General features: G+C 59.0%; 1 protein-coding gene across 1 annotated transcript; it reads right to left on the minus strand.

Moving 5' to 3' along the window:
• Positions 1-387: 387 nt before the first annotated feature.
• Positions 388-10,682, minus strand: PRRT4 (proline rich transmembrane protein 4). Its single transcript, XM_070425032.1, is given in 7 exon segments — positions 388-1,157; positions 1,159-1,773; positions 1,775-2,757; positions 7,726-7,845; positions 8,440-8,544; positions 8,629-9,353; positions 10,504-10,682. Coding segments are annotated over 6 exon segments (2,703 nt in total). The 5' UTR covers positions 9,281-9,353; positions 10,504-10,682; the 3' UTR covers positions 388-929.
• Positions 10,683-11,809: the final 1,127 nt, after the last annotated feature.

Below are 11,809 nucleotides of genomic sequence, written 5' to 3' on the forward strand. Positions count from 1 at the left end.
ATATGTGTATCAACATTTCCACAAAGAATTTTACCAAGAATTAGTCCCGAGCCCCCTGAACACCATGACCTAGGAATGCAGACAGTCCCACCAAAGACTGTAGTTTCTGCCTCACCTCTAAGGGCCACGTTCCATCTCTGGGGGGGGGGGGGGGGGGGGGGGCGGAGAACCACTTCCCAGAGAGTCAGATGGTCTCCAAGGGGCTGCTCCCAGGACCCTCACTCATTCCAGTCACAGGACAAACTCCTTGCAGTTGGGAGTAAAGGTCCCTGGGGTCTGAGATGGACCCACCCCACCCAAAAGCTGCTTCTCTTCCAGTTCTGGCAGGACTACTAATGCTGTTGTCTCATCTAAGCTTTTCCAAGAAGGTCAGATCTTTCTCCTCTGAAAATATTTTATTGATAAATTAACTCTGATAGCGCGCACCCCCCACACAACAGCTGCCGAGTCTCCTAGGTGGGCCATGGACCCCTTCTGTAGGGAAGAGTCATGTGGAGAACTGGGAGTGTCACTCACTCAGGGTGGGATTCCTGGGCATGGCAGAGGTGGGTATGGGGGCCGAGGACCGTCCTGAGGTCTTCTGAGGATAGCCCCTCTCACTCAATACCAGAGTGGGCCGTGGCGGTCAGGGGTGGAGCACCTTGGAGCTTTATTGCTGGTGAATGCCAAGGAAAGCGGGGACCCCTGCCAGCCTAGAATGGCAGCTGAGGGCATCAGCGCCCAGGGCTCCAGAGGAGGTGGCACTAATTCCCAATCAACAGAGTCTGGCTGCTGACCCGCCCACCCAGGAGCCCCTGGATGGGGGAGGAAGCTGGGCGAGGTATCCGAGCCAGGCCGGATTGGGGGAGGGTTACAGTGTGCGGGTCTTGGTCTTGGGCAGAGCTGCCGCCAGGAGGGGGCGTGTGGCCGGCACCGAGGGGGCTTCCTCTTCACAGGTCTATGGTGTCGCTGCCCATGCTCAGCTCGTCGATCTGTCGGCAGGCGTCCAGGAATTGCTCCTGCAGCAAGGCCTCTTCGGCCTGCAGCTCACAAGCAGGCTCTGGGGAGTCGCGGGAGGACGGGAACAGGGCCTGGTAGGATCCTGAGGCTGGGAGGTTGGGGCTGCTTCCCGAGGGCCGCGGGGGGCTGAGGACGCAGACCAGCGGGCAGCGCGGGGGGCCGGTCGGGGCTGGCGCAGAGCAGCATGGACGAGCTGTCCCGGGAGAGTCCGCACAGCGAGCCTGAAGATGCGCTACTGCCCGCGGGCCAGGCCCCGGGAGAGGAAAGGCCTGGGGGCGCGGAGATGTCCGGAGTCTCCTCGGACCCCCCACTGGGCCCAGCCCCGGCCACTGCCCCCAGCGAGGCGGTGCTGTAGAGGCCGAGCCCAGGCAGGGCTTCTCCAAAGGCAGGGCCCTGGAAGAGACCGGGCGCGAGCAGGGCCTCGCTGCAGAGGGCCTCCTCGATGCTGCGCCGCAGGTTGATGGGGGATGGCGGGCGGAAGTCCACGGTGCAATCGCTGCAGGGGGAGGAGGCCAGGGAGGGGGCTGGGTTGGCCGCTGACCCCTCGAAGCCCCGACAGGCGCCCCCCTGGAACAGGAGGTCGGGGCCTGGCCCTGCCAAGGCGCACAGCTGCAGCAGCTCCGCGTCGCCGCGCGCGATGGCGCTACCCAGGGGCTCCTTGTCCGGGGACCCGGGCACCCAGCGCGCGGGCAGCAGCGGAGCCCCGTGGCCCGGGGACAAGCGGAAGAGTTTGGCCCAGCAGCGCGGCGGCACGCGGGGGCTGCAGAGCGCGGGGGTAGAGGCCCAGCAGCGCCAACGGGAGCGCGACGCCCACCTCGCCCAGGCGCAGGCCCAGCTGGAAGGCCCACCAGGGCCAGGGCCCCGCCAGGCCCGGCTGGCCGCCGTAGCCCAGGGCGTGCAGCACCTCGTAGCCCTGCAGGGCTCCGCTCAGCAGCCCGAAGGTGCCGGCCACCGGGGCCGTGCGCGCCGCGCGCCGCCAGGAATCGCGCGGAGCGAAGGGGCTGCGCGCCTGCGGGAGAGGCGTGGCGCCCTTGAGGCCGGACCCTCCCAGGGGCGCTCCGGCCCGCCGCCGCCGGCCCCCCCAGCAGGACAGCGCCAGCAGCAGCCCGGACAGGAGGGCGGCCAGGAAGGCGTGCAGCCCGCGGGAGGCGAGCCGCAGGGGCCTCAGCGGGCGATGGGCGGCGCTCCCGAGCGCGGCGGCGGCCGCCAGCGCCAGGCCCAGGAGCAGCAGCGCGGCCAGGCCGGCGGGACACCGCGGCGGGCGAGGCCGGGCCAGCAGCAGGCAGGCCAGGCCCAGGCCGGCGGCCAGGCAGGGCAGCGGGAGGTCCTGCAGCAGCAGCCAGGCGAGCGCGGGCAGCCGGTCGCGATGCCCATAGGCGTCGTAGAAGAGCGGGAAGGCCCTCGTGGTCCCAGCCGAGAGCAGGAGCACGTCCAGCAGCGCCAGGCAGGGAGCGCCAGGCGGGCAGCGCCAGGGCAAGAGGGCCAGAGCCAGCAGCGCCAGCAGGGCTACCAGGCCGAAGAGGGTGCCTACCCCGTACACATGGGCCTCCCAGGCCAACCCCCAGCGAGCCCTGGCCTCTGCCCAGTCGGCCTCCAGGGTCAGGAAGAAGAGGGACAGCGGGGCTGCAGGAGGCTGCCCCTCGCCTTCAGGCAATTCTCCCGCGCTGCAGGACCCTGGCCCACACTCTGGCTGCACAGAAGGGTTTCCGAGGCTGGTAGGAGAGGGGTCATCTGGACCGGAGGTGGGGATGGTGGCGTCTGTGGGCAAAGAACATTTGTCTGAAGCAGTTGTGCAGCCCCCCTCCTGCCACTCCTGTTCTCCCCGCAGCCAGTAGCCTGTGTGCCAGTCAGAGTCCTCATGGCACCCAGGACATCCGCCTTAAATATGAGACTGGACCTCTCACCTTCCCCTCCCCCATCAAACTCCTCGTGCAGTCGTCTCAGCTCTCATAGACCCCACCCCATCCCACCCCCAGCCACCTGCTTTGTGCATTTCCCTTCCTCACTTGGTGATTCTACTGCAAAGGGTTTTTCTTAAGAAGTCCCAGAGTTTTATAACTGGAAGGGATGGTGGACGCCCCCTCTAGTTCAATGCTCCCACCTGAAGGGAAGCTTCAGAAGAACAAGAAGTTTTGTTTGCTTTGCTCACATCTGAATCCCTGAGCCTAACATGGTGCCTGGCACAGAGTTAGCGTTGAATGATATCCCGGACAATACAGGATACACACGGAATAAATGGATCCTCTTACTTGCCAGGTGAAGATACTAAGGGTCTGCTGAAAGGCAAAATGACTTGTCCAGGTCACAAATGACAGAGCTGCCACTGGAATCCATATCTGAGCCCCAGCGGAGCCCCTTTCCAGAATTCCAGAGCCTCTTCCTAGTCCCAGTTACTTATCTCTTGTTCTGCACCTCTGACTCCCAGAGGCTCCCCTGCCCTTTTTCAACTGCTTCCCTATCTCTCCAGGAAAAGCCTCTACACAGACAGACAGACAGACACACTGTTGTGCATGGGGGCGCCTACACACAAATGCAGCAGGAGGAAAGGTGAGACATTCCTGCCCCCACCCAGCACCCTGAGGAGAATACCTTTCCTATCCACTTGCCTCCCTGCTTGCTCCACCCCCACCCTCAGCCTCCCCTTGCCTGTGATCCCCATCCTGACTCAATCACAAAGTCATTGGTCTAAGGCTCTTAATATAGATGCCTCTTTAGTTCTGGCTCCATTTTCTAGAAGGTGGCATTGAGAATGGACTCCCTGGGGTCTTGAGGCTACCCTTGAACCACTAGGAAGAAACAACTGGGGAGATCATAGTGGGATTAAATGCTGAGTGAGTGAGCCCCTCAGGGATTGCTCTGGGGTTCGATAACTCGGGCTCCCAACCTCATCCTGTGCTCCAACACCCTCCCCACATCTTGAGAGAAAGGGAAGTCAAACAAGAGGTGAGGAGTAAGATCTGTATTTCTACTCTCCTGGAGCAATAGATGACTTAGAAAGAGTTAGATCCAAGGATTCTCCCCATGGCCGGGCAGCAAGGGAGGGTGCTGGAAGCAGAACCTCTCCCTTCTCCAGCTACCAGGCTCAGCAGAGCTGCAGCTGCAGGCTAGGGTGGAGGGAGAAAGATGGTGGAGAAGGGTGGGGACAGCCTGATGCGGCTGGGGAGGTGCCCAGGAGGCAGCTGTAAAATGATGGGGGCGGGTCTCCTGACAAACAGACTCCAGCCCCAACTGCCTGGCCTTGCCCAGCCATGCCCAGCACCCATGCCTCAGTGCTGCAAGACCCCAGGACCACCCCCGCCCCAGGCTGTGCCAGCTCCTGCTGGGGACTTGCAACAACAGAGCAGACCTGAGAACAAGGAAAAGGAGTGAGGAGGCAGAAATCAGCTTTGGAAAGAGAGGAGGGGAAGATAAAATCAGACAACTGCAGAGGGCGGAGAGGGAGCAGCCAAAAAATTAAATCTCCACAGCTCACTGCCGACTGCAAACGGCAGCATGTGCCCTGGTCCCTGTTCCATCGCATTCACATATGAAACAGGGAAGAGTACCCACTGCATAGGCTGCTACGAGGGTAAATGGCTGATGTGTGCAGAGCTGTTTGGAGAGCCTGGGACATAATAAGCATTCAATATGTGACTGTTGTTGGTGTCATCGTTATTGGCTAATGTTGATCACCAGTCATCCGCTTGTAATTATGTTAGTGTGACCATTTCTGGCCTCAAAGTAGTTCTCAGTTTAACTAACAAAAGACTGTTGTCCCTCCACCCATCCTAAACTTGCTTAGAAAATCAACGATTATTCAAATGAGTGAACATCAAGACATTCTCACTTTGTAAACCCTGTTTGAAGAATACTGTTTGGATGGACTGACCATCCCTGGACACCTAATGAAGCCATAGCTATGAGGCGTTAAAGACACGGCTGGAAAGGACAGCTTGCTGGTGAGGGGTTGGCCACCACATGCTCCCTCCCTCACCCTCATTCCTTGGGCCCCTCAGATGCCCTTGCCCAACCCCCTTCTTCTGCAAAGTGGATGAGTTTGCCTGGTCTTTCCTTGGCCACGGTGGGCTCTGCAGCAAGGCAGGGAGGCCGTGCCCGGGAGCCCCACCTGCCTGCCACCCGCACGCCTCCTCCTTGCTCACTGTACAGACAAGTGCAGCTCTCAGAGGTCTGCTCCACTGCTCACCCGAGGGCCACGGGAAACCCCATCGCTCACCTCTGTCCCAAAGCACTATGGCAACTAGAGCAAGTTTCAACATTCCTAAGAAGCCAGAAAAGGAATAAAAACCAGAAAATAGGCAAAGTACAGGCATGGCTCAGATGTCAAAGGAGGGAGTTCTAAGTAGATGCACTGCTCCCAGGGGGCACGGCATGCCCGGTGTACCCAGCACTGGGCCACGTGGGTGGGGGCAGGTGAAGAAGACCCAGCTTCTGCCTAAAGGGTCTACTTGACCTCAGCCCATGGCTCACCTTTCGAGGCTTCCCCAGAGGAGCCCTCAGTTTCCCCCAGAAGCGAGTGACTTCCTAGGATCCCTCTCCTGAGCAGGCCTCCCTTATGAGACGGTCCCACTCTGGCCCTGCGGCCCCTCTTGACCTCAGGGACGAGGGAGGAGATGGGATGTCAATGTGAGTAATTGGTGAGGCTGAGCTCGCTGGGGAGGAGCCCAGAGAGGAGGCCGCTGGATTTATGGAGAAGTCGGGCCTGATTATCCACCAGCTGCCCAGATCAAAGGGCAGGCTCCACTGTGGATGCTGGAATCGGCAGCCTGTTCAATGTCCTGGCCCCATCCCTCTCCCCACCCCCACCTCCAGGGCTATGGAGGATTGATACGTTTTGTGAGAGTGACATTTGAAATATTTAACAACTGGAAATGGCACAGGTGCCAGGGAGGGTGGTCAGGGAGTGGAGGGGAGTGGAGGGGGCTAAGGTCAGTGGGTACTTATCAAATGAATAAAAGCCTTTCACAACCTAAGCAACTGTTTCTGTGTGTACTGGCTGAATACAAGCTCTGTCCCAGGACAGTGGTCAGCAAACTGTGGCTCGCGAGCCATATGCGGCTCTTTGGCCCCTTGAGTGTGGCTCTTCCTAAGCCTTAGGAGTCCCCTAATTAAGTTAATAACGATGTACCTACCTATATAGTTTAAGTTTAAAAAATTTGGCTCTCAAAAGAAATTTCAATCGTTGTACTGTTGATATTTGGCTCTGTTGACTAATGAGTTTGCCGACCACTGGCCTAGGTGAAGAGACCTAATGCAAGGCAGCAGAAGCCCTGGGGTCAAAGGTTAACTGCACCTAAGTTAGGGGTCCTAGAGGAGACAAAGAGAGACTCCCTTTGTCCCCTGATTGACACCACTCCCCCCACACACCGCTGGTTCAATAGGCCCCTTGGCCTTCTCTCTGAGGGGACTGTAGCTCTCTTGGTTTTGTCCAAGAGGAATACTCAGGAAGAGGCGGGGTTCCTGCAGCCATCAGTGAGGAGGGGGAAGGAGGGTGGGGCTGGCGAGCTGGGCTGCCTCTGATACTGTCCAGACTCATTAAACCTGCCTGGCAGCGCTGCTGTCACCAATGCTGAGAGACTGCCAGGCAGCACCCTTCCCCGGAGGCCACAGAGCCTGCCCCCAACCTCATAGCAGATCCTGGGCAGCCTCCTGACCCACATGCCCCGGAGTGCAGTGCGCAGCAGGAGTGAGCCAGAGTTGGGTGTGTTGAGTCTGGAGCTGCAGGAAGCTGGGCGACCAGTGGTTTCCAGAAGCTGAGCTGATTCCTAGTGTGGGGTGGCTGAGAGGGTTCACAGCTACAGTAAACCCTTTGCAGAGCAAAGCTGGGCCTGGAGGTCCCTCTCCATGGCTCCCTCGGCCTCACCCACCAGAACCTCTCCCCAGCCAGTGTGCCTTCTGCCCTGTGGGTTATGTGCTTTCCTATCACATCTTGGGGCCAGTGTCTGCAGTCTCTCAGAGGAAGGGTCGGGAAGTGTATTTGCAATGAGTGGGGGAAGAAGCAAGGTTAACAGCTACTATTTAATGAGCTTTTACTTTGTGCCCAGCCTCATGCCAGGAGCTTACATTATCTAGAAACTCACAATATCAGAATAGGTACTATTATTAAACCCTAGATATCTGAGAACATTTAGGCTCAGGCACACGAACTAACTTGCCCTACGGTCACCCAGCCAGTTAGTAACTGGGACGCAAAGCCAAGGCTCAAGATTCCGGAGCCCCTGGTCTTTCCTCCGCACCAGCGGCTTGTCTGCATGCTTTCTTGAACAAGGATGGCACCTGTCTGCTCAAGATCTTCCTGATGAGGGGCCCAGCCCTGCCCACATCTGACAGCATGTCAGGTCAGATCAGGCAGCAAAGGAGAGAGCCCCAAGTTTGGGGTTGGGAAGGGGAGTCAGGCCAGACAGCCTGGAGTGGAGGGTGGGGTTGGCACTGAGGCTGTGGAATTCATGAGGGAGTTCCTGTGTCTGTTTGCCCCTGATAATTTGTCTACATCCTGCTCTGCCTGTGATTGCAAAACTCCCATAGGACCATTACTTAACTCTGCAGGACTGGCCCCGGCAACACTTGTTCTCAAACCATTAATATGTACCTCCATGGTGATGATGAAGAGAATGGTGATTATGGTTATAATGACAATGAAACAAAAGGGTCCGGGGACACCAATTAGCGGCTAGCCTGTAGTAAGTGCTCAATAAATAACTGTCAAGTTCAAATGAATAGGACACTTACCTAGTGATGTTGCTGCAATGGAGGCAGCGCTCAGGGAAGCAGTTGGGTCTAGTGGGCCTGGGCTTGAGAGCTTTCTCTCCAGGGAGGATGGGGGTGGGGACAGAGTGGTGCCAAAGAACCCTGCAAAGGGAGCACGTGGGGTTTGAGTGCCATCTTACCAGCCTTGGCCTCTGGGCTTTTGGTGAAAAGCCGGTCTTTCCCCAGAACTTGCCCTCAGAGAGCCACCGTCCCAGGAATCATAGCCACATGTCCACCAGGAGCTATGCTCCATGGACCAAACCAAACTCCAAACCAAACTCAATAGGGCAAAGAGGGAATCTCCTCCTGGGAGCAGTGGCCCACGTCCCAGGGCCAGGAGAACGCAATGCAGACCTCCCCTTGAGTCAAGGAAGAAAGGGCAGGGCGTGCTGCATAGGCCTCTGGGACAGTGCCTGGCATGCAGAGGTAGTCTGTCAGTGTTCGTTGCAATGAAGTAAACCAGTGGTTCTCAACCTTCCTAATGCCGCGACCCCTTAATACAGTTCCTCTTGTTGTGGTGACCCCCAATTTCATTGTTACAAATTGAACATCATTAAAGCATAGTGATTAATCACAAAAACAATATGTGATTATATATGTGTTTCCGATGGTCTTAGGCGACCCCTGTGAAAGGGTCGTTTGACCCCCAAAGGGGTTGAGACCCACAGGTTGAGAACCGCTGAACTAAACACTCACCCGGTGAATCCGAGACTCTGGAGGCAGAGCTTGGGGATGCCGTTGGGCCTGAGGGGCTCACGCCGGAGAAGTTTCGGAGTGGGGACAGAGTAGTGCCAAAGAACCCTGCAAAAGGAGCCCGGCTGAAGCTTCCTCCTGCCTGCCAGGCAGCCCAGCAGGGGCGCTCTTCAGGGCGGAGTGGGTACTCACCAAAGGGTCCCAGGCGCCCAGCAATCTCTGCCAGGCTGGCCCGCAGACTGGGCAGCAGGGGCAGAGTTCGATGCCCGAGCGTGGGGGCTGCGCCTGCTCTCAGTGCCATGTCAAACTTCAGTTCCAGCTCAGTCTGGTGGGGCCTGGGGGCACTGGATGGAGGGGCTGTAGCCATCAGAGCAGTGTCCCAGGTCACCGTACCCATCCTGGGCTGATAGGGAGCCGTAGGCCGGTTGGTGGGCCCAGAGAGGGGGGATGTGGATTCTAGAGGCAGGGAGGAGGCCCAGGGTGTAGCACTGCCTTCAGCAGAACCCCACTCTGGGGAGTAGTTCCCCAGGGAGCCCACCAGCAGTTCCCAAAGGGGGTCAGTCCTCAGTCCACTGGCCACCTCTTCCTCCAGCTCCTGGCTCGGTCCAGGAGACAGTGGGTGGGTCTCGGTGACAGGGCTCCCCCAGGCGGCAGCAGGTCCCCGGAGGTGGAATTTGAAGTTAAGTCCCAGATTGAGAGACAGCATAGAGGCCTCGCTCTGAGGGGGTGGGGTCAAAGTAGTGAGAGGGGCGCCTGGGATGGAGGAAGCAGGCTGGGGGCCCACAGGAACAGCGAGGAGGACCCAGCAGAATAGCCCCAGCCCCAGACAGCCATGCCCTGCCATGGCCCCAGCTGGTCTCAGGTAGCCTCAGTGGGTGGGGGCCTCCGTTCTTCAGCACCTTTTGAGCACGAAGGTCCTGGAGAAAGGAGAGGCACCATGAGCCCTGGCTGCCTGGGGTGAATGGCCCCAGAGAGAGGCTTCCGATCACAGAGAAGCAGGTAGTGGGGGGCAGGATGCAAAGGGTTCTGCCCAGCAGAGTGCCAGCTCCTTCCTCCTCTCAGGGCCCAGCACAAATGTCTCCCCCTCAGTTTCCCTGAGGCTTCCTCTCCCTGAACCCCTGCCTCCCCGACCTGCTCAATTTGGGGTGAGACCACAACCAGCTGCTCTCATCCTTGACTGATAGTAGATGGGATGGACTTGACTCCCAGACTCAGATCCCTTCCCATCCTTTCTTCTATCCTCCCTTCCAACCTCAAATATTTTTTGTGGCTACTGTGTGTCCAGCACCCTTCTGGTAATACAACTGTGAGCAAGCGAACCCTCACAGATGAGTCGCAACGTAGGCCCACCCCCACAACCTCTTAGGTTGACCCTGCACCACTCAGACCCGGCGGGTACAGGGCCCTGGGAGGGGCAAGGCCGGCTGAGTTATCTGGCAGAGATGGAGAAGACATCCAAGCTCCCTGGCCTGGCAGAAGCTCTGTCCCTTCAGCCTTTCCCCTCTTTCCTGGGGCTTGGCCTGCTCCCTTCCCCTTAACCTCGGAGTATTTGGGGGAGGGGCAGCTTGGCCATCTCTGGTTTCTGAGGAAGATGGCCAGGCAGGCAAGCTGGGCAAGGCGCTGCTGCAGAGGCTCCTACCCCCTCCCCAGGCACCCGTCCCTGCACGCACATCTGATGGGGAAGGGGAGGGTGAGCCAGGGACACATGTGCACCCGGCACCCTTACTTCACACACAGCCACACCTAGCACCCATGACACACTCACCCACTCACCCTTCACACAGCCTTGCACACAAGTGCGCTCACACACACCCTCAGTCCTGCCGAGCACCCTCCCTCCTACATGGGTTCATGTGAGCTCTCAGCCCCCTCCCCATACACACACCCCTACCTCACAGACACACACAGTATATAGTCACACTGAGAGGCACACACCCCTACACACATTCACATACTCCCTACAGACCCACATCACACATCATCCCCGCCACACACACCCTGCAGGCGAGTACACACACACACACACACACACACACACACACACTCCCCCTGCACGGACTGGCCGACCTGCTCCTCTCGCTCCCTCCCGGCGGCGTCTCCTCTGCCAAGTCCCGGAGAAGGGGAGGTCGCGGCCCCGGCGCCCAGCTGGGCGATGCTCCGCGGAGACTCGCTGGTCCTCTCGGTCGTGCCCGACGCCCCTCGGCTGGTCCCAGCCACCGCGGCTTCGCCAGCGCGCTGCCCCGGGTCTGGCCCGGCCCGGCCGGCGGCCCGCAGCGCTCCCCCCTGGCGGGCGGTCCGGCCCGCTCCGCGCTGCCTCCCCGCGGCACCGCCTCCTGGCTACGAGCCCCGCTCCCCGCGCCGGGCTCCGCGGCACCGCGGTCTGACCGCCTCCCACCCCCTTTCCCTCGCCCCGGCCCCCCTCCCGCTCCCCGCCTCCTCCCAGCCTCCTGCGGCCCGGGGTCCGCCCCCCACCCTGGCCAGCCGGCGGGCGCGCACGTCCGTGCCCGTCTCCCCCACGCGCGCTCATTCACCCAGAGCTGCCGATCAGCCGCGGCGGGCGCGGGCGCCTCGTTCTCAGCCCGGCGCGGGCAGCCACGCACTCCCAGGGCGGCTCATCACACACAGCCATCCTCACACACACCTTCCCCGGGCAGCACCCCCGCGGGCCTGAGCCCCGCGCGCACGCGCACACTCGTGTACATACACACACACACACACACACACACACACACACACACACACCTGGCCCCAGAATGTCACCCCCATGGAAGAAGACCCACTAGTTTATTACGCTGTGAGTAGAAGTGTAATAGGCACTTACTTCTACCCCTTTTGTCTCATGAGTCCTCACCACAAGACTGTGTGTGATCCCATTTCACAGATAGGTAAATTAAGGCTCAGAAAATGAACACATTTGCCCAAATTTCACAGTTTGCAGAGACTTGAACCCAGTCTCTGGGCTGCCCTCTCCACCACCTGCGGGCTTTCAACAGTTGTACTGCTACACGGAGTGCCTCTCCTAGGCACAGGTGGACGGGCGAGTGTCAGTTCATTTGTGTATTATTTCTTTTGTTGTTGTTGTTGTTAAAACTGATTTCTCAAAAGTACTTAGAATTTCAGAAATGTCTGCCAGAGAGAATGGTGAGCTAAGCTTACAACGTGTTTCCAATCAGGGGCAGGAGGAAAACAGGGAAGTCAAAGAAAGGGTGCAGCCTCAGGAATCCGAGAGCCCAGGCAAAGGCTGCCTGGGGGTGAAGATGACTCAAGAGCAGGGTGGTCACTGTGAATACTTCATGGACCTTGTTATGCTGTCACCGTGAGTGATTTAAGTAGGACTGACTCATTTATGTTGTCTTGAGTCTCTAAATCCCTT

The sequence above is a fragment of the Myotis yumanensis genome, unplaced genomic scaffold (genome assembly GCF_028538775.1).
Source record: "Myotis yumanensis isolate MYYU_CA2020_CCGP unplaced genomic scaffold, mMyoYum1.0.hap1 SCAF_9, whole genome shotgun sequence".
NCBI lineage: Eukaryota > Metazoa > Chordata > Mammalia > Chiroptera > Vespertilionidae > Myotis > Myotis yumanensis.